Source organism: Ctenopharyngodon idella, chromosome 5 (genome assembly GCF_019924925.1).
Source record: "Ctenopharyngodon idella isolate HZGC_01 chromosome 5, HZGC01, whole genome shotgun sequence".
NCBI classification, from domain to species: Eukaryota; Metazoa; Chordata; class Actinopteri; order Cypriniformes; family Xenocyprididae; genus Ctenopharyngodon; species Ctenopharyngodon idella.
The window spans coordinates 3,334,589-3,360,021 of record NC_067224.1 but is presented as its reverse complement, the minus strand read 5'-3'; the positions used below and the strand labels follow the sequence as shown (position 1 = coordinate 3,360,021).

At 37.1% G+C, this 25,433-nt stretch overlaps 3 protein-coding genes across 7 annotated transcripts in view; 1 reads left to right on the top strand and 2 right to left on the bottom strand.

Annotated features, from left to right (window-relative positions):
• Positions 1–3,063, top strand: part of ganaba (glucosidase II alpha subunit a) — a 29,033-nt gene extending 25,970 nt beyond the window's left edge. For both annotated transcript variants that reach the window (XM_051893629.1, XM_051893628.1), the window contains 4 exons: positions 197–310; positions 440–552; positions 2,202–2,302; positions 2,522–3,063. In XM_051893629.1, the coding sequence (XP_051749589.1) occupies positions 197–310; positions 440–552; positions 2,202–2,302; positions 2,522–2,631 (438 nt within the window). In that variant the 3' untranslated portion in view covers positions 2,632–3,063. The remainder of the gene's footprint in view (positions 1–196; positions 311–439; positions 553–2,201; positions 2,303–2,521) is intronic.
• A 2,822-nt stretch (positions 3,064–5,885) lies between these two features.
• LOC127512587 (solute carrier family 25 member 45) lies at positions 5,886–15,995 on the bottom strand. Of its 2 annotated transcripts, XM_051893631.1 has the most exons (7): positions 15,922–15,995; positions 15,488–15,535; positions 15,115–15,158; positions 14,963–15,034; positions 8,784–8,972; positions 8,455–8,689; positions 5,886–7,074 (listed from the first exon to the last, which is right to left on the bottom strand). In XM_051893631.1, exons 2-7 carry the CDS (start codon positions 15,522–15,524, stop codon positions 6,791–6,793), a joined length of 861 nt encoding a protein of 286 aa, XP_051749591.1. In that variant the 5' UTR covers positions 15,525–15,535; positions 15,922–15,995; the 3' UTR covers positions 5,886–6,790. The 2 variants fall into 2 exon arrangements, with proteins under 2 accessions (XP_051749591.1, XP_051749592.1); XM_051893632.1 differs by lacking the exons at positions 14,963–15,034; positions 15,115–15,158; positions 15,488–15,535; positions 15,922–15,995 and adding an exon at positions 11,530–12,376.
• Positions 15,996–16,235: 240 nt separating this feature from the next.
• LOC127513589 (cytochrome P450 2J2-like) lies at positions 16,236–24,808 on the bottom strand. 3 transcript variants are annotated; one of them, XM_051895495.1, is made up of 9 exons: positions 24,472–24,805; positions 22,303–22,465; positions 21,965–22,114; positions 21,478–21,635; positions 21,116–21,292; positions 18,597–18,738; positions 18,111–18,220; positions 16,854–16,995; positions 16,236–16,760 (listed from the first exon to the last, which is right to left on the bottom strand). In XM_051895495.1, exons 1-9 carry the CDS (start codon positions 24,652–24,654, stop codon positions 16,585–16,587), a joined length of 1,401 nt encoding a protein of 466 aa, XP_051751455.1. In that variant the 5' UTR covers positions 24,655–24,805; the 3' UTR covers positions 16,236–16,584. The 3 variants fall into 3 exon arrangements, with proteins under 3 accessions (XP_051751455.1, XP_051751454.1, XP_051751456.1); XM_051895494.1 differs by having other exon boundaries at positions 18,033–18,220; positions 24,472–24,803; XM_051895496.1 differs by lacking the exons at positions 16,236–16,760; positions 18,111–18,220 and having other exon boundaries at positions 24,472–24,808.
• Between the last annotated feature and the right edge of the window lie 625 nt (positions 24,809–25,433).

The following is a 25,433-nucleotide window of genomic DNA, read 5'->3' as shown; positions in this document are numbered from 1 at the left end:
CGTCATTTCATACTTCTGACCGCTGTAGTGCCCACGTCAGGCCGATCGGGGCAAACCTTGGTGACGTTGTAAGTACTACCGGCCCTCAAAGTTTCAAGTCTCTACGACTTACGGTTTGCCGATTACTTTTAGGGGAGAATGCTGATCCTTGAACCCCTAAATATTGCATCTGCACTTCCTCTGTCTCATGTTCCAGATCCCAGTTTTCCAGCGAGGAGGGTCCATTATCTGCAGAAAAGACCGTGTTAGGAGATCTTCCTCCTGTATGGAGAATGATCCATACAGTCTCTATGTTGCTCTCAGTTCTCAGGTAATTCATTGTATCCTGTATGTATGTGAAGAAGCAGTGAAATCCAAAGAGAATGTGACATTATACATGGATATTGTATCCTTCTGTGTATAGTAATTGCTCCACATTCACTGCTGTCTTCTGCTTCAGGGCTCTGCTGAAGGAGAGCTGTACATCGATGACTTCCATACCTTCAACTTTGAAAAGTCAAAGCAGTTTGTCCACAGACAGCTGTCTTTCTCTGACAACATCTTGTCCTCCAGGTTGGTTTGCTGTCCCTTTTTTTTTTTTTTTTTTTTTTTAAGGCTGTGACTCCAAACCGACATCAAAGAACTAGCTGCGACTGTGTTGTTGGCTTATTTTGTGCATCTGGGCCAAAAAGCTACAGCCAATGGCCAACTAGCACATATGTTTTGCATCTGCGTGAGAAGAATAACTGTCTACATCATCAGGTATCAATAGTCTATATTTGCCATTCAAAATGGGAAATCGAAACTAGGACGGCAGATGTACAAAGCGTAAAACAAAGTAGCACTTGCTTATCATTTTGAATTAGGGCTGGGTGTTGACACATTTCACGATTCGATTTCAATTCTATTCAATATCTATTATTTAGGATATATATCAGGTACAGTACATGGCAAATTTTCTCAAGGCAAAAAAAAAAAAACTCAGCAAATACTGTAAACTACACATGGGAGTCAGTTGGTACTACATTACTATAACATTGAAGGTAAAAATTAACTGATTTGTACTTGCATTACACTCAAGGATGTTTTTATAATAATAAAGTTATAATACTATCATTACAATCACATAATTATATTTGTACTCCAATTCATTTTGTGAAATATAAACATTTAAATGGTTGCTGTTATAACATGACGGATTTATTCAAACATGCATTAAATATTGAAGAACATTAAAAATTATAATGAATATGTAATATGGGGCATATTTATAGAGTTTATTTTTCTAGCTGACTAACAAGTTGATGGTCACTGAATATGGTTTTCCTGAGGTAAATGTCATGTGATGTTACGTGACATTGTTCACAAGCAGTTTTATTGACATCTTTCAGCGGTTAAAACTGAATGATTGAGCGAATACATGAGACAGGATATGGATTTCGGTAAGTTGTACTGTATCTTTTAGCGTACCTTCAGATGTTCATTCATGTTTATTTCATGCTGTAACTGGTATTAAAGCGGAGGAGATTATCAGTTCACGTGCGCTTTACGCTGTCGCTTCTTTTGAACTGAGGCGCTACAGCGATCTGTCACGGCACATTAAAGAGCATTTAATTTTGGAATTCTTAATAAATTGGACAGAATTTGAATTCTGAAACTTTGTTTCATATAAAAATGAACAATGAACAATTTATTGGATGGGAGGCACGCTAAAATGCTCCGTTCATTCATCGACTGAAAACAGGATAGACTAATCAATTCCTGGGATTTAAGAATTGATATCGGTTCGTAAAAATGAGAATCGATTAAAATTGAAAAATCTGTATTATTTTTTTATTTTATTTTTTTTAACCCAGCCCTATTTTGAATATCAATCATGTTGATCACTTTCTTCACTCCAGACGGCCATGTTGCTATGAAAATATTCACGTATTGAAATGCTTAGGTAATATGACAAAACAGCCAATCAGAGTTCTCTCGCTCACCAACGGTGCCGACCAAACCGGTTAAACATGCTAACTATAACTTATAACTTTCCATATCACAGAAAAGTAAATGGCTCCTAACTGTGATCTTGTGTGATTTTTTGGTCTACAGGTTTCCATTGTATTTAAACAGCAAAGATTTATCTTATCTGTGGGCAGAAAATTGCGTTCACACATCATTGCCATGCTGTTTCTCATCTCTCTCACTCATCTCTTGTCTTTTGCTTGTTTTGTCAGAAATCTGTCCCCTGACTCTCAGTTCTCCACTGGCTCTTGGATCGAAAAGATTGTGATCATTGGAGGCAGTCAGCCGTCCTCTGTTACTCTGAAAACTGCAGGTCAGTGTCACTGTTGCTAGTCTAAAATATTAGTGTTTTACTGCTAATATTGTTGGTTTTCATATGATAAATCACTTTAATTTTTTTTTTTTTTTTTAAAGGACATTTTTATTCACTTTTGTTGCTGTTGTCTAAATAAATTTGGTTCCTGAAGTAAGACCAGTTAAGATGCCCTGATTTTGCACAACATAAGGAATTAATATTTGTGTCTTTTTTCAGATGGTACCGAGTCGACTTTAGAGTTCGAGTTTGACTCTACACTTGCGGTTTTGACTCTGCGTAAGCCAGCGGTCAACGCAGCGGCAGACTGGACTGTACTTTTGCGGTAACACAAGAATGACATTCAAACAACACAAGAAAAGGAAGGCACTTAATGTCACATGACCAGACACAAGTGTTACAAAATGAGACCAAACAGAGAATGGGAACATGTAGAGGGAAATTTTGGGAAATCAAACGTTTTTAAGATGATCTTTGTATGTGTTGAGATCAATATGAATGCAAACAAATGTAGTTTGTTTGAATGTACAGGACCAGGACATTAAGAGAGGTGTTTGATGACACTCTCTTAAACTATTGTGGGATTTCAGACTGAAATTGGTCATTTAGACATGTGGCATTTCAATTAGCAATTTAATAATTGGTTGAATGAATAATGTAGAGGAGGTTGATTATTGTTTGTACAAATTAGAATTTTTTGTTTTTCATCTCAGGACATGAAGTATTTTGAAATCAAAAAAATAAATTTTAACATCCAGAAATGCAGTTTGCACTAATATATGGTATGGTTTTCATTTATAAGTTTTCAAATCTGTGCATTAGGAAAAGTAATAGTGTAAACAAAATTATGAATAGTAAAAAAAAAAAAAATCTTATTTTTGAGATGCTAGATCAGCACTTCTTGGTTTTACAAATTTTTCAAGCCACAAGCCATCTGTACCTAGATATTGTAGGACATTTTATTATGCTTTTCTGATCATCAAGGACAAAAAGTGTATCAGTTTAGGATGTGATATTGCCCAAATCACCAGACCATGTGCTGATTAATGAGTGAATCTCATGAAACCTGTCCCGCTCGTTTTTCACTCCAAAATCTGATGAAATAGGTCATATTTTATTACATATTAATAAATATACTTTAGGACCAGTATTTGAATGAAAGTTTAGCAAATTTAAAACCATATTCTCATTGGGAAGGAAACGTGACATGTTTTTGTGAAACCGACCCTATTACTTGGACTATGAAGCTCTTAATAAATCATTTGCAAAAATTAAATGACCAATGAAAACTAATTACCAACTTTTTTTAGTTGGTAATATTTCAAAATGTATTAATAGATGTGTTATCATATATATCTTTGTTTACTAGAGCCATCAATTAAGTATTTTGTAGTGAGTTTTTGTTTTTAAAATTGTAAGACTTTGAATAATAGTCAAAGTTAGAAACAGGCCCCTGTAAGTGACTTTGATACTTGTTTGCTGATCTCTGAAATTGCCGGATTTTGTTGAACTTTGAGCAGGTTGATTTTGAAGGATTCAGACTGGTGTGAATAAATGAAAAACGGCTAAGAAAATGAAGGACACAGAAATAGGATTTGCAAGACAAAATGTCTTGTAATAAACGTGTTGGAAGGAAATAAGGGCCCAATGAAATAAGCGTCGTCTTTGTTGTTTGGTGTGTGGTTTATTTCAGATTAAGAAAGTGTTCTTGTATGTACAAACAGGTCATGACTGTTCAACAACAGTGTTTTTTTTTTAAATACAGATTTTAAAAGTTAACATTAACTACAGTCAGTGGCTTTCCATTAAAATATGGTGTACACACACACACACACACACACACACACACACACACACACGGTTTGTAAAAAAAAAAAAAAAAAAGTTTTTTTTCACTCTGCACTTCATGCATAATATAATACTTTTATTATATATTTAATAATAAAAATAAAATGACATTAAGTGATTACTCATCTTGTAAAATCTGAAAATGTACTGATGAACCTGCGTAATGACTTAAGCTATCATTAATGGAATATGTAATTATGATAATCTCTCCTAATGAGAATAAATGAGAGAGCATCTTATAATGATGAGATATTTCCCTACTTTATAATCACTTAATATCTCATTATGATCACTTGAAGAATCACATTTGTTATCTTGCTGTGGTTGAAACCAGCTCCTGTAGTAACTCAGTAACAATAACCAGGCAGCTGCTTCATGAAGTTTTATTTAAATTAAGAAATGTTCCAGTTTCTGCTTAAAATATTGTTAAATATTTTTCTTTGTAAAAACAGACCGTCAAGTAAGAATATGCTTTACAATGCAAGTCTACAGGACACTGCATTTATTTAGTTCACTTTATATTGAGTTTAATTTTTTAATTGAGGCTTTTTTATTGAGCAGACTTATTCAAGATATTACAACTGTTACACACGGTTAAACCGGCCTGTCTGACTGGAAATGAAGTCAGAGACAAACAGGTCCAGGGCATTGTATTTAGAGGGGTATAAAAGCAGAAATGTGCAGCTTGTATTTTTGTTTAAGGGATAGTTGATTGATTTCACTTTTTTAATTTTAGTTAGTGTGTAATGTTGCTGTTTGAGCATAAACAACATCTGCAAAGTTACAACACTCAAAGTTCAATGTAAAGAGAGATATTTTCTTTTATAGAAATCAACAAACGGCTGGTAGGGACTACAACAAGCTTCTTCCTGGGTTGGTGACATCACTAACCCCAAAATTTACATAAACCCCGCCTCTGAAAACACACAACAAAGGGGGTGAGGCCATGTTAGGCTGCTTTAGAGAAGAGGAAGAGTTGTTGTAGTAGAGTGTTGTTACCATGCCGTCATTTTACACCGGACTGCTTCACAAACGAGGGTCAATTCAATGCTGGATTTGCACAAAAGATTAACATGACGGCACATGCTAGTGGATGAGTTGAATCAACTCCACAGCAACTACATAAATTTATCCACTAACCATTCAGAAACGTCCAGTTTCATTCTAAAAGTTGTAACTTCTTCCTGAGTCTCTCCATCAGTGTCGACTCCGGTTTGAACAATGTAAGGCTGAACACCGTTACTGACAATCCTCATTTTGGCTGCGTGAGATTCTCCAGCTTTGTTGTTGTTGAGCGACCGAAGCGCGAGCTGTTAAAGCTCCGCCCTCTTCTGGAAAGGGGCCGGGAGCAGCAGCTCATTTGCATTTAAAGAAAAACGGCATGTTTTTGCACACACCCAAATAGAAGCAAATTTGACAAGCTATAATAAATGATCTGTGGGGTATTTTGAGCTGAAACTTCACAGACACATTCTGGGGACACCAGAGACTTATATTACATCTTGTAAAGGGGGCATTATAGGTCCTCTTTAAAAAAAATAATTCTTCTAAGCAAAAATGTTTATAATTTAGCAGTAAAGCTGTTTTAATCATTTTAGGACTATTGCTGTTCTGGGTCGATAAACCTCTAGTTATGTTTAAATATTTCCCGGTGGTGGAGTTTGGGTCCTTTGCAGATAGTTCCTTCACATCTCTCTTTCTGGTATCCATGAATGTATTGTACAAAAGTTGCAAATTTGACTGGATTAACATGTTCATGACAGGTTTAATAAGCAAATTTAGCACACTAGTCACAAAATATGCTAACCAGCACATAATACAAATACAAATTTATTGTTTCAAATGAGCTTTTTGGCAGCTGATCGCCTCCTTATCCGCATATCCATTCATTGACTTCAGCAAAGTTTTGTGTGCAAAAAAGTTTCATTGTCTATTGATAACACAGGGTAGAGATGTACAAGTTCACATAGAAGTCACTTTCAAACCAAGCAGCTTTCTGTTCGCACAGATTCCTATTGAAATGGCTGTATTTTGCCTGCAAAATTTCACTGAGCAAAGGTAAAATTGCTAAATAAACGTAACTTATAATAATAAGAAGACACTGACTGGTTGTTAGTTTCTAGTGTAATGATGTAACCTACAGAAAGAGTCACAGAATGAATCGGTGAACAGTATCAACACATTCAAGTCACTGGGATAAATCAAAATCAGCACCACTGTGATGTCAACAGCTTATGTAAAGGCACTAATTGAGCGCTGCAGTGATGATGTATTTTTGTATCTGGTTCCCTCGACAAAAACCCAATAGGATTCTTCCCATGGGTTTTGGATTATTGCAGAAAATAAACTCTGTGACCAATGAATGTTTATGATGCTTACATGCTTTGTTCATCATGATAATCTTCATAAATTAGTTCTGAAGCCTAATTACAATCGCCAGAAGTAAAAAGCTAAACTACACAGTCACATGACTTCAACATCACCACCATTGAGTTAGAACAGTTTAAGACAATTACTAAAACATCGAGGCTGTAAAAGCGGTAAAACCCACTGACTTCAGGACGATGGAACCAGGAGTACTAAAATGTGAACTGGTTTCCAGGTTTTGGCCTACAAAAACACATCATATCCCTGCAGCGCTCAGTCCTGGGAGGAGTCAGTCATGGCTCTCATTAGCATCTCAAAACTGAGGAAGGTCACAGCGTTGACAGGAAACGCTCTCACGCTGTTCAGAAGGAGGCCTTTGAAGAACACTCTCACGCCCTCTTCACGCACACTCACAGTAATGCAGTGCAGCAGACCGCTGTACACCCGCCCGCCGCCTCCAGACATCTGCAGTCGAGCCTTGACCACGTCCATAGGTGTGGCGCAGGCCCATGTGACCACACCAGCAACGCCACCGGCCACTAGCACAGCATTGTTACCTAAAGGACACATAATGATGATGATGATATTATTAATCAATTTATCACTATGAAAATGTTTGGGGCTCCTGAACTGCTTTTGCAAGCGATTTTAATAACTTAGCTTATTTGTCATTCCAACCAGTCTTCACAAATCACAGAATAAACTTACAAATGTAATATACTATATGTATATCAATATTCCATGAATATAAATATTTATATTTTTATATATAAAATATTTTACAGTAATATATTTTTTTAACATATAAACTTACAAATATACTAACATAAATTATAGTATTACATACAGTATATCAATATACCATAAACATAAATTAATATTTTATTTCCCAAAAATGTATTTTATATATAAAATATTTTTGAACACATCAAATATAAATCTAAACATATGAATATAATACACTATATATATATATATATATATATATACACACACACACGTTTATAATATTAAGCCATAAATACAAACTTACAAATATACTATACTAATATATATTATAATATACATATAATATATAGAACATACAGCTATTAATATAAAAATATTCATATACTACACTGCATGTATATGAATAAACCATATATATTCATAAATATACAATAAATGTAAACTTACATTATTTTACTATTTCATAAATTAATATACCATACATTTAATCTTACAAATATACTAACATAAATTATAATATTACATACGTTATATGTATATTAATAAACCATAAACATAAATTAATATTGTATTAAATTTATTAATATTTTATTGATCTTCCCAAAAAAGTTAAAAATAATAATAATAATAATAATTTGTATAATATTTTATATATAAAATATTTTTAAACATATCATAAATATAAATCTAAACATATGAATATTATACACTTACATGTATATAAACATACTTGTTTATAATTTATGGCTTTATATACAAACTTACAAATATACTGTACTAATATATATTATAATATACATACTGTATACTATATAATATATAGAACATACAGCCATTTAATATAAAATATTAATATAAATCTATATATATATATATTTTTTACAATGCTTCATAAATATACCATAAATGTAAAATTACATTCTTTTATAATATTTATAAATTTTAATATACATTAAATAATATAAATAATAAAATATAAATTTTATTCTATATATTACAACATAGTTGTGTATATATATATATATATATATATATATATATATAAATACATATACATACATATACATATACATATATATACACACATGTATGAAGCCATAAATATAAACTTATGAGTATACTAATATATCCTATATAACAATAATAATAAATGTAATATACAGCCATAAATATAAACTTAATGTATGAATATTTATTTCTTCATTCACCTGGCTGCTTCCCTTTCTCAGTCAGCATCCTGCAGGTGAACTCGTACGGCAGGAAGTAAAGTCCATAACACGGCACGTCTCGTAGGGCAAGAGCTCCCATTCCTCTGAACAGCCCTCTGACCCCGTCCTCTCTTAAGATCACAGCTACACAATGTGTGGGGCCTCTGTATTTATAACCCGTCGTCTGGCTCTGCAGACGCACTTTGACCAGGTCTATCGGAGCTGTAACAAACAACTGTCAGAGAGGATCAGAACAGCACAAATTAGTGACATGAAAAGTGCTCTTCTAGATTGTTTTGGAGTTTTGCTGGCTTGATCCTCAGACGTGCCTGTGTTAGACCAGAGAAGCACCCAGCCGTGAAGACAGCTGTGAGTGGCGAGCGCTCGCTGTGGTCAGAGCTGCTGCGGTGAGACGGGTCAAGGTAATCCAGGGCATTACTGTAGGAACCAAAGACCACCGCGTTGCTAAGGGCAACAGAGAGGACAGGAAATGACATGCCCTTAAAAAATCCATGGACCTGGACAATAAAACAAAAAGAAGATCTGTCATTAAAGTGATTAACTTTTTCGTATTAATTCTGATTAATTCTTGCTAACATACATAAGCCTGAGAGTTTTTCCATACACAATCATTACTATTTTTAATATCTCTTCTGCTCACCAAGACTGCATTTATTTAATCAAAAACATTATATCAGTTTTAAATAACGTCTTCTATTTTAATGCATTTTAAAATGTAATTTATTCCGGTGATCCTTCAGAAATCATTCTAATATGCTGATTTGCTGCTCAAGAAACATTTATGATTATTACCAATGTCAAAAACATTTTTTTGCTGATTAATATATTTACTTAAATGATTATAATTCAAGAATACTTTGGAGTACAGACCTAAGTTTGGTCTTGATTTAAAGAAGACACTCAGCAGATTATTGCTAAAACGCTTGAAAAAGTTTACATTTACTGTAAATCAAATGTACTATACAGTTTTTATTTTATGTAAAATTTATATCTTATCAAATATATTGTACTCTAAAATTGCTATCAAATGAAAGCCATATGTCTAACCAAGTTGTGTTCCAAATTTGAAGTTGATATCACAAAAATTGATGTTCCCATGAGATTTTGTTTAGGCGTTGTACCAAAAATAGCCACCAGGTGTCACCAACATTCTATTGAATTTTTTTTATGCATTCTCCTATTACAAATTGATACATTTCTGCCCAAATATCACTTCTATCACAAAACAGTTGGCATATGGAGCCGTGAGACTCAGACCTTTCCGACGATATGTGTTTTGTCAAGATTAGAAAAGGTTTTGACTATAAAGTAGCTAAAATAAATATTGTAATATGAAACCTGACACCACCCAGTAGGGGAGGAGCTTGCTAAAAGAAATCAAAGTACTGTTTCCATGGTAAAACAACATCCAGTTTCAAAATGGTTTTCACAAGCTGAATCTTGAGATCATAAGCTTTCGAATGATACCTAATTTATGACGATTACTAAAATATGCGATATGAAAAAAAGGCAATAAATAAAAAGAGCGCCAAGCAGCCCACATGTGGAACAGTGACAGTTAACTCCACATTTAGTGTTCATGTACAGAATTATTACATAAGTGCTAAATAATAACAATGAACATGATTTTGAGTTAGTTACTGTTGTTGTACTTATTCAACATATTGCGTAACATACAAACTAATGCAATCCAGGTGAGAGCATAAGTTTGCACCCCCCTTGCAAAATCTGCATTATGTTTAATAAAGAAAGAGATCACTAAATTGCATTTTGTTTTTATTTAGTACTGACCTAGTTTCACGTAGCGTATTTACATATATGCCACAGAATATGATAATAAATAAAAATACACAAAATATTCTGTTCACAAATTTACATTCCCTAGGTCCTGCACATTCTTTGGTTTTCAAGTATCTTCTGACCATCTGAGCTCTTCCCAATCGTGTCAATATGCTGTTGAAACAACTTTCACAAAAGGTGCAAACATTGATGCTCAAGAAAGCAACACTCACTCATTCTGACTGCACATGCCAACTACCTGCTCATCTCACACTCACTCCTTTGTCTGATCTTGTTGTTGTTAAAGTGTTAGTTCACCCAAAAATGAAAATTCTGTCATTAATTACTCACCCTCATGTTGTTCCAAAATGACACAAATTTCATTTTTGGGTGAACTAACCCTTTAACCCAAAGACTCTTCAGTCTCCCCTTAAGGCCAGAACACACCAAGCCGACGCCGACGAACTAGTGGCGACGAAAGCAGACTGCGGGGTTGGTTCACGTCGGCAGCGTCTGTGTCCAAAGTTTCCCTGACACACCAAACCGACGCTCGACACTCGGCGGCTAAGTAGCACGTCATTCTGCGCCTGCGCAAGATGAAATGCATTTCCGTACCAGCAGGTGGCAGTAGCTGAACGGCCAGTCAGAATGATCAGATGGCCTGACAGACCGACGACCTCCGACGCCGATTCAAAATGGCCGAAAAAAAGCCGACGAGGACCAACTTCAGCCGACGGTGCGGAACACACTGAGAAAACTTAGTCGGCCGACGAACAAAAACTGCTACAGACCGCGATTTCGGCAATCCTATAAGATCATTAAAAATCACACTGTACGACACTGATCTAATAAACTTGGGTATGACATGTATGTAGACTGTACTATTGAATCATAGGCTACGACACTAGTTAGTATAAAAGAATAAAACGTCATCAGCATGTGCTACTGATAAACAAATAGAGCAAGATGAAGCGCACTTTGGCAGTTGTGGTTTTTATGTGCGCTGAAAAAAGAAGAGGAAGCAAAAGAGGACAATGTGGACGCAGAGAAAAGAGGCCAACTTGGCATGATAATTTTGTAAATGGAGCTTGAGGTAATTAGTTTTGTCGCACTGATCAATAGGCCATTTCATGTTGCATTTTTATTGGCTAGTCAGTAGACGTAGATTGTAGCAGCAAACACACTGTGAGATGATCATGCTTAATTTCTGACAATTATCTCAGGCTATTTTTGGTCGAAACACTGTGACAACGGCCGTCTTTGATCCTCTCTTACTGTACAATGACCACAGAAATCGCCACGATTGGTCATCTGATGTCTGGGTTGTTTTCAGCCCCCGACGACTCCCTCCTCACTGACTACAGGACTGTGTCATCAACCCTCATCGTCTGTTCTCCATAGTCTGCTCGACTGTGTTTGCTTCCTCCATCTGGTTTCCTCATGTACTCGTCTCACCTGCCATCTAATGACTGTCATTATAAGTGTTGTAAGTGCTGTCAGTGTTTCATCCATCATCAATATGTTGAGTTCATCTTGTCTCTGCCTCTAAATCTTGTGACACACACTATATTCATGACCAAAGGGATGTAAACCTTTTGAATACAATGACTGGTGTAACTTATTTTGTCTTGTGGTAAATATATTCAGATAAATTAACTGACAAATTCTTGAAACAATATATAAGCCTGAGAGTTTATCACATAAAGAAGCATACAAAATTTGTTACAGAATTATTACATAAATGCTGAGTAATAATGAACACTGTTGTGCCGAACTGTGTGACCCTAGTAGGTGCTGCATTGAGCTAATCTGACCTACTCCTAATCCCAATCCTAATCCTATCATCACTACAGCTCCTACTAGGGTCACAGAATTCAGCAAACATGATTTTGATTTAATGTCACTGAAATTATATATACAGTCGTGCTCAAAAGTTTACATACCCCTTGCAGAATCTGCAAAATCTTAACAAAATAAGAGGGACAATACAAAATGCATGTTATTTTTTATATATAAAAATGACCCCGCTCAAAAGTTTACATACCAATGATTCTTAATACTGTGTTTGGTTACCTGGATGATCCATGACTGTTTTTTTGTTTTGTGATGGTTGTTCATGAGTCTCTTGTTTGCTCTGAGCAGTTAAACTGAGCTCTGTTCTTCAGAAAAATCCTCCAGGTTTTGCAGATTCTTCAGTTTTCCAGCATCTTTTGCATATTTGAACCCTTTCCAGCAGTGACTGTATGATTCTGAGATCCGTCTTTTCACACTGAGGGACTCAAACACAACTATTACAAAGCGTTCAAACATTCACTGATGCTCCAGAAGGAAACACAATGCATTAAGAGCCGGGGATGTAAAATTTTTGAATGTGAAGATCAAGGTAAATTTTCCTTAATTTGTCTTCCATGATTATCATGTAAGTATCTTCTGCTGCTTCCAAAGGGCAGCACTAAATGAAAAAAATATATATTTAAACAAAATAAGAAAAATTTGGACATCTTCATCCTGTTCAAAAGTTTTCACCCCCCGGCTCTTAATGCATTGTGTTTCCTTCTGGAGCATCAGTGAATGTTTGAACCTTTTTAAATTCTTCAGTTTGAGTCCATCAGTTGTCCTCAGTGTAAATAAATTATACAGTCACTGCTGAAAAGGGTTAAAATATGCAAAAGATGCTGAAAAATCAGAGAATTTGCGGGACTAGAGGATTTTTCTGAAGAACAGAGCTCAGTTTAACTGCTCAGGACAAACAAGGGACTCATGAACAACCATCACAAAACAAAAAAACTGGATTACCTGGATGATCCACGACTGTTTTTTTGTTTTGTGATGGTTGTTCTTGAGTCCCTTGTTTGGTCATTTTTATAAATTCAGCTATTTTATGTCTTGTGGACTATATGTAGACATCTTTGATGTAAAATATCATATTCAGGACAGTATTAAATAAAAAATAACATGCATTTTGTATGATCCCTCATATTTTGTTAAAATAACTAACATTTTGCAGATTCTGCAAGGGGTATGTAAACTTTTGAGCACAACTGTATATACAGTATCTCACAGAAGTGAGTACACCCCTCACATTTTTGTAAATATTTTATTATATCTTTTCATGTGACAACACTGAAGAAATGACACTTTGCTACAATGTAAAGTAGTGAGTGTACAACTTGTATAACAGTGTAAATTTGCTGTCCCCTCAAATAAACTCAACACACAGCCATTAATGTCTAAACCGCTGGCCACAAAAGTGAAAAAGTCCAAATTGGGCCCAAAGTGTCAATATTTTGTGTGGCCACCATTATTTTCCAGCACTGCCTTAACCCTCTTGGGCATGGAGTTCACCAGAGCTTCACAGGTTGCCACTGGAGTCCTCTTCCACTCCTCCATGACGACATCACGGAGCTGGTGGATGTTAGAGACCTTGCGCTCCTCCACCTTCCGTTTGAGGATGCCCCACAGATGCTCAATAGGGTTTAGGTCTGGAGACATGCTTGGCCAGTCCATCACCTTTACCCTCAGCTTCTTTAGCAAGGCAGTGGTTGTCTTGGAGGGGTGTTTGAGGTCGTTATCATGTTGGAATACTGCCCTGCGGCCCAGTCTCCGAAGGGAGGAGATCATGCTCTGCTTTAGTATGCCACAGTACATGTTGGCATGTACTGTACAGTACAGTGCCGACAGCACTCATGCAGCGCCAGACCATGACACTCCCACCACCATGCTTGACTGTAGGCAAGACACACTTGTCTTTGTACTCCTCACCTGGTTGCCGCCACACACGCTTGACACCATCTGAACCAAATAAGTTTATCTTGGTCTCATCAGACCACAGGACATGGTTCCAGTAATCCATGTCCTTAGTCTGCTTGTCTTCAGCAAACTGTTTGCGGGCTTTCTTGTGCATCATCTTTAGAAGAGGCTTCCTTCTGGGACGACAGCCATGCAGACCAATTTGATGCAGTGTGCGGCGTATGGTCTGAGCACTGACAGGCTGACCCCCCACCCCTTCAACCTCTGCAGCAATGCTGGCAGCACTCATACGTCTATTTCCCAAACACAACCTCTGGATATGACGCTGAGCATGTGCACTCAACTTCTTTGGTCGACCATGGCGAGGCCTGTTCTGAGTGGAACCTGTCCTGTTAAACCGCTGTATGGTCTTGGCCACCGGTCTGCAGCTCAGTTTCAGGGTCTTGGCAATCTTCTTATAGCCGACGCCATCTTTATGTAGAGCAACAATTCTTTTTTTCAGATCCTCAGAGAGTTCTTTGCCATGAGGTGCCATGTTGAACTTCCAGTGACCAGTATGAGAGAGTGAAAGCGATAACACCAAATTTAACACACCTGCTCCCCATTCACACCTGAGACCTTGTAACACTAACGAGTCACATGACATCGGGGAGAGAAAATGGCTAATTGGGCCCAGTTTGGACATTTTTACTTAGGGGTGTACTCACTTTTGTGGCCAGCGGTTTAGACATTAATGGCTGTGTGTTGAGTTATTTTGAGGGGACAGCAAATTTACACCGTTATACAAGCTGTACACTCACTACTTTACATTTTAGCAAAGTGTCATTTCTTCAGTGTTGTCACATGAAAAGATATAATAAAATATTTACAAAAATGTGAGGGGTGTACTCACTTCTGTGAGATACTGTATATAAATGAATTTCCTTGTTATTGCACAGTGTAGTGTTTGAAGACTTACTCCTTCCTGTGTGTATGTTTTGACCACACAATCAAATATCCCTCTATACACAGACTGGGTCTGCAAGCGCACCTATGACCAAAACAAAGATATTAACTACTAATCAGTTGTGTCAGTGATTGAAAATCACACCTGCTATCAAGGAAACTCACCTTTACTGTGTCCAAAGGGTGTCCAACAAATAAACCAACAGCACCTAACACCACATATGATTAACCCTTTGTGAATCATTTACCAGTTTGCAATCTGGAACTGTGAATCATTTATAATAGTCTGGAATATCACAGTAAAGAGATAGCAGATGTTAATACTATGGTATTTTTGATATATAGGCTACCATTTTACTTCAAGGTATGGAGTAAGAAACGATGTAAAGAATATCATGATATGATACTAACGTGTTGTTTAGAACTTTTTTGTCAATGGCTTATAAACCGACCAGATTCAGTCAAAGCAGATGTTTTTTTTTTACGTTATTGTACTAGACAAGGTAAAATAAGACAAAGTTATTAAGAATTAGCCTACCTGAAATCCATCCCGCGATGAACTCCACAAGCGGCATGGCACATTTACCTGTTAAAGTATACTAATAATAAATAAATAACACTTTTCCAATGTAAATTAATCCAATGATATGCGTGTGAAAAGCTCGTGAAGTAAGGAAAACCAATGGACCCGAACCCCTGCCAAAGTTCAGCAGCGGGCTGATTTATGAACCTCAGCACAACAACACACAGAAACATCACTTATGTAGAATAATTCTCGAGCACAAACGCGGATATCTCCAAGCTTGTGCCTAATTTCGCGACAAAACATTCTTGTGTCCATTTTATCCCACAGATCCAAACACTTTTGGCCAGAACTCTTTCTTGCTTCTATAAACTGTACTTTAAGGAGCGACTGCAATGACTATGGACTTTCTTGAACTCAACAAATCCGCATTATTTAAAGAAACTTACCTCATTGATGCTGCTAAAAAGGTAAATAGAGAGAGATGAGAGTTTGTGTGGTTTTTTAATATTCTCTACTGCCGTCTGGTGGTGGTAATGTAGCTTGACAGATGTTTATAATGCTAAGCTCGACTATTATTCATGTCAACTACTCCCAAAAACGATGTTACCTTTTCTCTTCAAAAATAAATAAATAAATAAATAAAAGAATTGTAGTAAAGCCAAAACGATAACTGAAATGCAGGAAAATGTCGAGTCTGAATAAGTCAGGCTATTTTTCTTCCACCAATATGTCAGAAGATGAAACACTTGATCACAAATGCTTTTTTGTTGACTTCACATTTTAATTTCTGGGGAATAAACTGGATCTTACATCAATTGCTAAAATGTACAGCATCATGTTCACATTTGCACTGTAATTAGCATTTTGCAGTCCAAGCATTTTAAATAAATGATCTCAGTATTGACATTAGTCCTCATACATTGTCATTTAATACAGAAATGTACAAGCCTTCATCACTATTTCCATCAAATAAATCTATGAACAGAATCAAATTTGCTCTAATGCATAGATATATTATCTAATATAAACACTGCATTTTACTGCATGAATTAGCATAAAATCAATCTATTAATAGAACTCAGTTAGTATGGGTCCAGCTGTGATTCCTATCAACGTAATGACACACAGATCTGGAAGGGTTTAGGGCACGTCTTGACCTTTTCCTGAGCCTCGAGGCAAGGTTCTAGTCCGTCAGGAGGTGAGAATGAGAACCTTTGGAGGAGGGACGTGAAGAACAGGAACAGTGTATTCCGTGCCAGCTGCTCTCCAAGACATGACCTTTTCCCTGGAGAAATTTAAAGGCAGGATACACGTATGCACACATCGTCTCAAATTAAACATCACTTGTAAGTGTGAGTGAAACACAGCAAAAGACTACCTGCCGAAAATGGATAAAATGCTTCCCGTTTCCTGAAATTCCCTTCGTCATCTAGGAAGTGCTCAGGATAAAACTGATCTGGTTTTTCCCACTGTGACGAATCCTTCAGCACAGAGGAGAGATTACAAATGACCATTGTGCCCTTGTGTGAAAGGAAACAGAGAAAAATACTCATATAATTACATATAATAACAGCCAAACTTTCATATTTATAAATACAGTCCCATGTGAAAAAGTACACTTTAGTGTACTTTTAAAAAGGGTATTTATTATGGAAATAATATACTTAAAAGAATATACTTAAGTGCAAACTTAAAGTATTTTCGGACACTTAATTGCATTGAAAATTAAAATGTATTATAATTTAAATTTATAATAAATGCAGTTAACTGAACTTTAGAGTGCTTTTTGGCCCACTTAAGTACATCTTTATATGTAATTTCATAATTATTTCTATTGTCTTTGAAATAGTTAAAGTGTACTGCCAAATGTACTGACCAGAAATTATGGTAAACTAAAATATAATTTGATGTCATTTCTATTGAAAATTCTATGCATTTCAAAAATAATTCGTAATTACATGTTGTAATGATGTTGTAATTTACTACATTTAAAATATGTTAACTTTAAATGTAATATAAGACTACAGTTAAAATTATAATAAAGTACTTTACATGTACTTTAGTATGTTAGTCGTTACAAAAGTGTACTTCTTTAAAATATTACAAAAGATTACTAAAACATGATTTAAAATGTAAAACATTTAATTGAGCACACCTAGAGTTAGACTTTTTAAAAGTGTTTTAAGAAACATTAAAGTACATTTAAGTGGCCTTTTATTTGATTAATATCATACCTGAAAGTACAGTTCTTTAAAAATGTACTTTTAGGATTTGAAATACACTACAAACATTCAATACAATTAAGCAAACTACTTTTTCACAAGCAGCATTAACATATCGGGGTTTTCAAACTACAGATCATTTAATTGAATTTAATCAGGCTCATTAAGAACATTTGAACACTCTTCCGTACACACCGTGTTCAAGGATGCAGTATGTTCCCAATGCAATTTACAAATTACCCAAAGCAATGAATATAAGCAAAAGCAATTAATCCAAATAGTGCAACCATACCAAATTTCATTACAACAACAGTACAAGACTAGAGCAGAAGTACTTTAGGAATGAAGTATCCAGCCAGCACAGAGTCTCGACTTGTCAGACGGGGAGCAATCAGAGGTAAGATGTTGCTCACTCTCTGAGTTTCATGAATAACTGCGTCTGTGTAAGGCATACTGGCTCGGTCTACCAAACATGGCTGCCGCGACTTCCCAATTACGCAGTCGATCTCATCTTGAACTTTCTCTATGAAGAATTACAACAATCATACAGCTGCATACACTGATTACTGTACGTTAACAACCACAGACAATATATTGTGATTACTTGAATTCACATCATCTATTAATATAAATTTCTATGGTGATTTCACAAAATAGAAGGGTTACACTTTATTCGAAGGTGTCCGTTTTACAGTGTAATTATATATTTAAGTACTGAATAATAATAATTAACCACATGTACTTACTGTAGGGTTAGGTTTAGGATTAGGGTTTGGTTTAGTGTTAGTTGCATGCAATTATGCATAATTTATAGCTATTACTACAGTAACTACATGTAACATATGTAATGGACACTGTAAAATAAAGTGTTACCAATAGATGTTTTCAGGATCACTTACTTTGGACTTTGGGGTACTTGATCATTAGAAGTAAAGCCCATTGTAGGGTGTCAGTCATGGTCTGTGTCCCAGCCTTAAACAGGTCCACAGTGATACAGGCAAGATTATCCACAGTGAAAGCAGCCTCTGTATCCTTCCTTCTCTAAAACAAAGCCATGATTCAGACAACACTGGACCAGATTTAAAATTCAGTGCCAAGAATTTTATCAAAGCATACAATAGTGAACGAAAGTGATGTCCGGAGGGGATATTTGTTTTTAATGACCCTACAAGTTTGATTAAACTGTCAAAATATGAGGAAAATCATTTATATTTTATAAATATTTTAAATATGAGAGAAGAACAAAACACTGACAAAATTTTTGGGGCAAAAAAGAGGCAAAATTGTCAAGTTCGGGTGAAGGGAAGAGGCAAGGACTCAGGCAATGATGATGGGCTTTATTTAGATGCCAAAAACAAACCAAACAAGAACCAGAATTACCCTATTGGGGGAAAACACAGTTTAGGCAGGTAGTGGCAGGACTGGAGCAAACACAGTCCTGTTGGTATAGTCCACGGTGGTATAGAGGGAAAGGATGGTCCCCTTGGCCGTGACTGGGAAAGTGGGCCACTCTGGTATGGCTGGATGAGCAGGGACTACTGGACCACTGAAGACGGGTCCTCCAAGTCCACTGGATTTGAGACCACCAGACTCATGTCCTCCAGGACCACCGAACTTGAGACCACTGGAGACGGGTCCTCTGGGACCAGTGGATTTGGGACCATGAGAGTCAGGTCCTCTAGGACCACTGGACTTGAGACCACTGGAGACGGGTAATCTGGGACCACCGGACTTAGGAGCTCTGGGACCACCGGAGTCGGTTCCTCTTGGACCAGTGGATTTGGGACCATCAGGGTCGGGTCCTCCAGGACTACCTGACCTGAGACCACTGAAGACGGGTAATCTGGGACCACCGGACTCAGGAGCTCTGGGACCACTGGAGTCGGGTCCTCTTGGACCAGTGGATTTGGGACCACCAGAGTCGGGGTCCTCCAGGACCACCAGACTTGAGAACACCAGAGTCGGGTCCTCCAGGACCACCTGACTTGAGACCAATGGAGTCAGGTCCTCTGGGACCATGAGACTTAGGAGCTCTAGGACCATTGGAGTCAGGTACTCTTGGTCCAGTAGATTTGGGACCACCAGAGTCGAGGTCCTCCAGGACCACTGAACTTGAGACCACTGGAGATGGGTAATCTGGGACCACCGGACTCAGGAGCTCTGGAACCACTGGAGTCGGGTCCTCTTGGACCAGTGGATTTGGGACCACCAGAGTCAGGGTCCTCCAGGACCACCAGACTTGAGAACACCAGAGTCGGGTCCTCCAGGACCACCTGACTTGAGACCAATGGAGTCAGGTCCTCTGGGACCACGAGACTTAGGAGCTCTGGGACCATTGGAGTCAGGTACTCTTGGTCCAGTAGATTTGGGACCACCAGAGTCGAGGTCCTCCAGGACCACCAGACTTGAGAACACCAGAGTCGGGTCCTCCAGGACCACTGAACTTGAGACCACTGGAGATGGGTAATCTGGGACCACCGGACTCAGGAGCTCTGGAACCACTGGAGTCGGGTCCTCTTGGACCAGTGGATTTGGGACCACCAGAGTCGGGGTCCTCCAGGACCACCAGACTTGAGAACACCAGAGTCGGGTCCTCCAGGACCACCAGACTTGAGACCACCGGAATCGGGTCCTCCGGGACCACCGGACTTAGGAGCTCTGGGACCACCGAAGTCGGGTAATCTTGGACCACCGGACTTGAGACCACCAGATTCGGGTCCTTCAGGACTAAGAGACTTGACTTAGGAGCTCTGGGACCATCGGAGTTGGGTCCTCTTGGACCAGTGGATTTAGGACCACCAGAGTCGGGTCCTCCAGGACCACCGGACTTGAGACCACTGGAGACGGGTTCTCCAGGACCACTGGACTTGAGACCACCGTAGTCAGGTCCTCTGGGACCACGAGACTTAGGAGCTCTGGGACCATCGGAGTCAGGTCCTCTTGGACTAATGGATTTGGGACCACCGGATTTGAGACCACCGGAGTCGGGTCCTCCAAAACCATGAGACTTAGGAGCTCTGGGACCACCAGAACCACTGGACTTGAGACCACCAGATTCAGGTCCTCCAGGACCACGAGACTTGACTTAGGAGCTCTGGGACCATCGGAGTTGGGTCCTTATGGACCAGTGGATTTGTGACCACCGGAGTCAGGTCCTCCAGGACCACCGGACTTTAGACCAATGGAATCGGGTCCTCCGGGACCACCGGACTTGAGAAGCATTTGGGAAGCGAGACGGTGAATTGAGTACGACCGCAAAAATATAACCTATATAACTTTGATATAACAACATATAACTTTATTTTACCTTTACAGTGACTTTCTAATTTTTCAACCCCTAAAATGGGTTGTGAACATTTAATGTTGACTTTAAGTTATGATGCTTGCTAGTGAAAGTGAAAAGTCTTCATTATCTTACCTTATCTATCTCTTCAATGTAGGCATCTATGAAATCACGATGATCAAAAGGATCCCAATCCTTCTTATGTTTCTCAATTTGTTTCTTAATGAAGGCTGTTAGCTTTGTGTAATTTGATTGAATAGTCTTATGTGATCCATAGAAACGTTCAGCAAGCCCAGGAAGTGCATTATAAAACTAAAAATATATTAAAACAGAAAATTAGCATTAACGTAATCTTATTTCACATAATCTGATTCAAACTAAAAACTAGTAAGCACCGGGAAACAATATACCGCATGTCTAATAATTTATGAATAGCTCAAATAAAAACAAAAAACAAAACAAAACCACATTTCACAGAAGGAACAGTGAAAAAGTACCTGGATTTGTGGAATATTTTCTATGAACATGGAGTCTGAATTTAGAAGTAGGTTCTGGAAGTCAGTGAAGTTGTAGTCAAAACGCTTCCCAAACACAAAACATCCAATTACGTTAGCAGCAGCATTGTTCAGAGTGTCATGAGGATTGAAAGGGCATCCTGTCAAGTGAAAATATTGTTATATTATAAGCAAAGAATACGTAATGTCTCAAACCTCTCAAATCTTATTGGCATTCATCATCGACACAAAAATGCCATTGGTTGTAGCTTGTGTCATAACCAACATGACATGCCTGTTTGAATAGAAAGTGGAGAATATGTATGGACCAATTTTATAGTGTTTATCAGTTCTTTTTGGAGCTTGAGAAACGTGGTCACTATGAATCACTATGCACAGAAAAGAACTTCATGAAAATGCTACATAATATAGTTCCATGCCATAAATCCAAAATAATTAAACAGTAACAGGGTTAAATATAGCACCATACCTTGTTCTTCCTCAAAGGTCTGACACAGAAAGACGCATTCTTGTTGAATGTGAACCTCCAAAGCATTTCTGCCTTCAGCAAAGGCCTTTAGGTGAAAGGCAGTAAAATGCCGCTGCTTCCTCCACTTGTATCCACTGTTCAGGGAAATGCCTGAAAAGTTCATAAAAAATTCATTTTAAACAATTTGCCAGCTAATTGGCTTGTAGCCTCATAATTCAGTAGACTTAAAGGCCTTTGAAGAACTTGATAGTGGAGTGACTGGGTGTAGATGTTTAGATTCAGGTAAAGTGGTTGTGGTTCTAATCTAGGCCTATAACTCTGACATAAGAAATACTCACCATTTCCTTGAAACACTTCTTTAAAAAGAGGAGATATAGCCCGGTCCAGAAAGTAGTCTCCTTGTGTCACCAAAACCTCCTTTACCCATTCATATCCAGATACCAGCACAATCTTGTCATAACCCACTCTGAGGCTGAAAATGTTGCCAAATTTGGCAGCCACCTGCATGATAAATAAATTAAATTAAAATGTATATAGTTTTATTTAAATACAATTAACTTAACTTTAGAGAGATTTTTGGTAGGATCTTTATTTGTTATTTTAGTTTCCATGGACTCTTAATTTGACATTATTTTGTCCAGTACTGTCTTTATTAATTTCCTGTTTAATCATTTCCTGTTTTTCCATGTTTTTTGATTTCCCCACACCTGTCTAGTTTAGTGTTCACTATCCCTTTGCATAATAGGCAGTTGACAAATAAGCAGTGAAAAATACTTTTTTTTTTTTTTTTTTTGTAAAACACCACTTTTGAAGAAAAAATACATATTATGTAGTGTGAACTCGGATGTTTGAGAAAATATAAGGGGTCACTAACTTTATCAATTCTTTCACTGTTTTTTTGATAATTTTTATTGAAATGTGTCCTATGGTGTGACGTAGCAATAATTAAGAATATAGGGGTGTCACACCAAAGGACAACAAAACTTAACCAAGAAAAGTTAAATATTTGAACAATTCTGAGACAAAAACTTGCCATGTGCACGTCATGGGCTTCACAAGAGGCTTCAGTAACATGATCTTGAATGGGGTCCTTCAAATAATTAAATTTGTTAGTGAAATTGCCTGATTTAAAATCAGGATACGGTGTCACACCGGAGGACATGGTTTTCAGTGACAAAAAAATGTTCCTAAGCTTTTAGAAATATATGGATGAAAAATGACTTTCATTCACTAAAACAGACACTTGTAAAATTATGCCTGAGGTATTTATTAACATTTGTATGCTTTTCTTTTTAATTTATAAAAGCTGTAATTTATCTAACCATGCTTGAGACAGTCACACCACAGGAAAATTTTGAGATTTGCTTCAAAAACTTAAAAAATCTAATAACAAAGCAGTTTTTTATATCAACAGGTCCATGTTAGACAAAGAAATGTTTAACCATTTACTGCATTTTAAATGATGACAATACTAATTATATTATCATTTTTATTCATTTAATGCCATGTCACATCAACAACCCATATATAGCCCTGTTTCCAATGTTTAGGAACTGGTTTTAAGTGAACTTTTATGTTTTATGTTCTCATGTTTTGATTTAGCATATTTCTTCTAGTTTCAGTAAACTGCATGCAATGAGACCCACAATCAAATAATTGATTCCAACAAAACATTACACATTTCAAATGAAACTTGTGTCATGAGTTTAAATACGTTTGTAAATACACATTTGTATTGTAATTTAATACTGTACATACTAATGCATGAACTTTAAATGTTGATTAACACACTACAGTTAAAAGATTAAGACATGATTTTAAATGTACTTTTGATTGACATGATTACAAAGTGCAAAGTTTAAGTGTTAAGAAACAGTCATGTAACTACTCTTTTAAGTGGCCTTTTATTTCATCCATATATGTATATTATTATTATCATTATCATTTGCAATACAGTTTTTACAAAACAAGAACAGTATTTTATGATTTGATGTGAATACCATCACGATTGTCACTTTACCACAATAACAGAATTCCTTCAACTCTAAAATGAATGAATAACGTTCAGCTGCAAAGAGTTACAGGTTCATTGCCAATCTGCGGTTCTTCTGTTATGAAAATTCGCTCTTTGTATGAGTGAAAATGTTTAGGCCTACTGTCAGGGAATAGTTTTGCTAATACTGCACAAAACAACGCGCTTTAATGATTAGGCGTGTGTATGATGACTCTAGAAACACTTCAACCCCAGCAAACTAACTCACAGATGAAACATCAGTGTTTCACGCATGTTGTTTTCAGCGCAACTAGAACTGCGAGTGCTCTAAACGTGTCAAAATAAACACTGTCTGGCAAAAGCTTGATTGTCTCTGTTCCCACGGTTAGATTGCGCCAGTCCGTGCTGATATATTGACATACATTACGAGTATAATATCAGCCAGTAAGGATTCAGAAAGCGTCTTTATCAGCTATTCTTTAACGTGTGTGAAAGAAATAAGACTGAAACTTACCTCATCCATCGCACGACAGTCGAAATCCATGAAAACGTTGCCAAGAAACGGAAAACCCCATGGTCCTGGTGGAAAGTTTGGCGCATTCTTACTCTTCCAAAAATCAAAAATTAGCAATGATACGAGAAGAAGTCCCAAACAACTCTTGACATCCAAATCATTCAGTAATGACAGCAAAAGCATGGTGGTGTTGCTTTGGACAGAGTTTGCTTCCAAAGTCCATTCAAGTTCACGCGTCAATATATCTGTATCTTACTGCTAGCCCATCACTGCAAGGGAGAATGAAGCCTGTGAAGTCAAAACAGCACAGCCATAAGGCGAAAAATGTAGACTCAGTAGAAGCAAAACCAGGCAGTGACAATGTTAAAAATTGAAATAGCCTACCAAGTCTCACCATTTTCATCACTTTCATCATCTTAAAGTGACAAATTATTTTTTTAAAAGCACAAATATTCCATTGTGTGTGTCAGTTAATATGAGGTCATAAGAGCTTTGTGCATCATAATTATAAAAGAATGAGCAAACTGCTGTTTAAAGGGGACCTATAATGCCCCTTTTATAATATGTAATATATATTATAAGTCTCTGGTGTGCCCAGAATGTGTCAGTGAAGTTTCAGCTCAAAATACCCCACAGATCATTTATTATAGCTTGTCAAATTTGCCCCTATTTGGGTGTGTGTGTCCCTTTAAATGCTAATGACCTGCTGCAGCCTGCCGCTTTCCAGAAGAGGGCGGAGCTTTAACAGCTCGCGCTTCGGTTGCTCAACAACAACAAAGCTGGAGAATCTCACGCAGCCAAAATGAGGATTGTCAGTAACGGTGTTCAGCCTTACATTGTTCAAACCGGAGTCGACACTGATGGAGAGACTCAGGAAGAAGTTACAACTTTTAGAATGAAACTGGACGTTTCTGAATGGTTAGTGGATAAATTTATGTAGTTGCTGTGGAGTTGATTCAACT

What these genes read in the sequence shown, in the direction of transcription:
- LOC127512587 (XM_051893631.1), bottom strand. Translation starts at nt 15,524, where the DNA reads ATGCCGCTTGTGGAGTTCATCGCGGGATGGATTTCAG. An exon ending in ACCCTTTGGACACAGTAAAG is followed by an intron (nt 15,035 to 15,114) that starts GTGAGTTTCCTT and finishes TTTTGGTCATAG; the next exon opens with GTGCGCTTGCAGACCCAGTC. An exon ending in TGAGAAAGGGAAGCAGCCAG is followed by an intron (nt 7,075 to 8,454) that starts GTGAATGAAGAA and finishes TGTGTCCTTTAG; the next exon opens with GTAACAATGCTGTGCTAGTG.
- LOC127513589 (XM_051895494.1), bottom strand. Translation starts at nt 24,654, where the DNA reads ATGCTTTTGCTGTCATTACTGAATGATTTGGATGTCAAGAGTTGTTTG. An exon ending in AGAAGTGTTTCAAGGAAATG is followed by an intron (nt 22,115 to 22,302) that starts GTGAGTATTTCT and finishes TGAACTTTTCAG; the next exon opens with GCATTTCCCTGAACAGTGGA. An exon ending in GACCTTTGAGGAAGAACAAG is followed by an intron (nt 21,636 to 21,964) that starts GTATGGTGCTAT and finishes TTCACTTGACAG; the next exon opens with GATGCCCTTTCAATCCTCAT.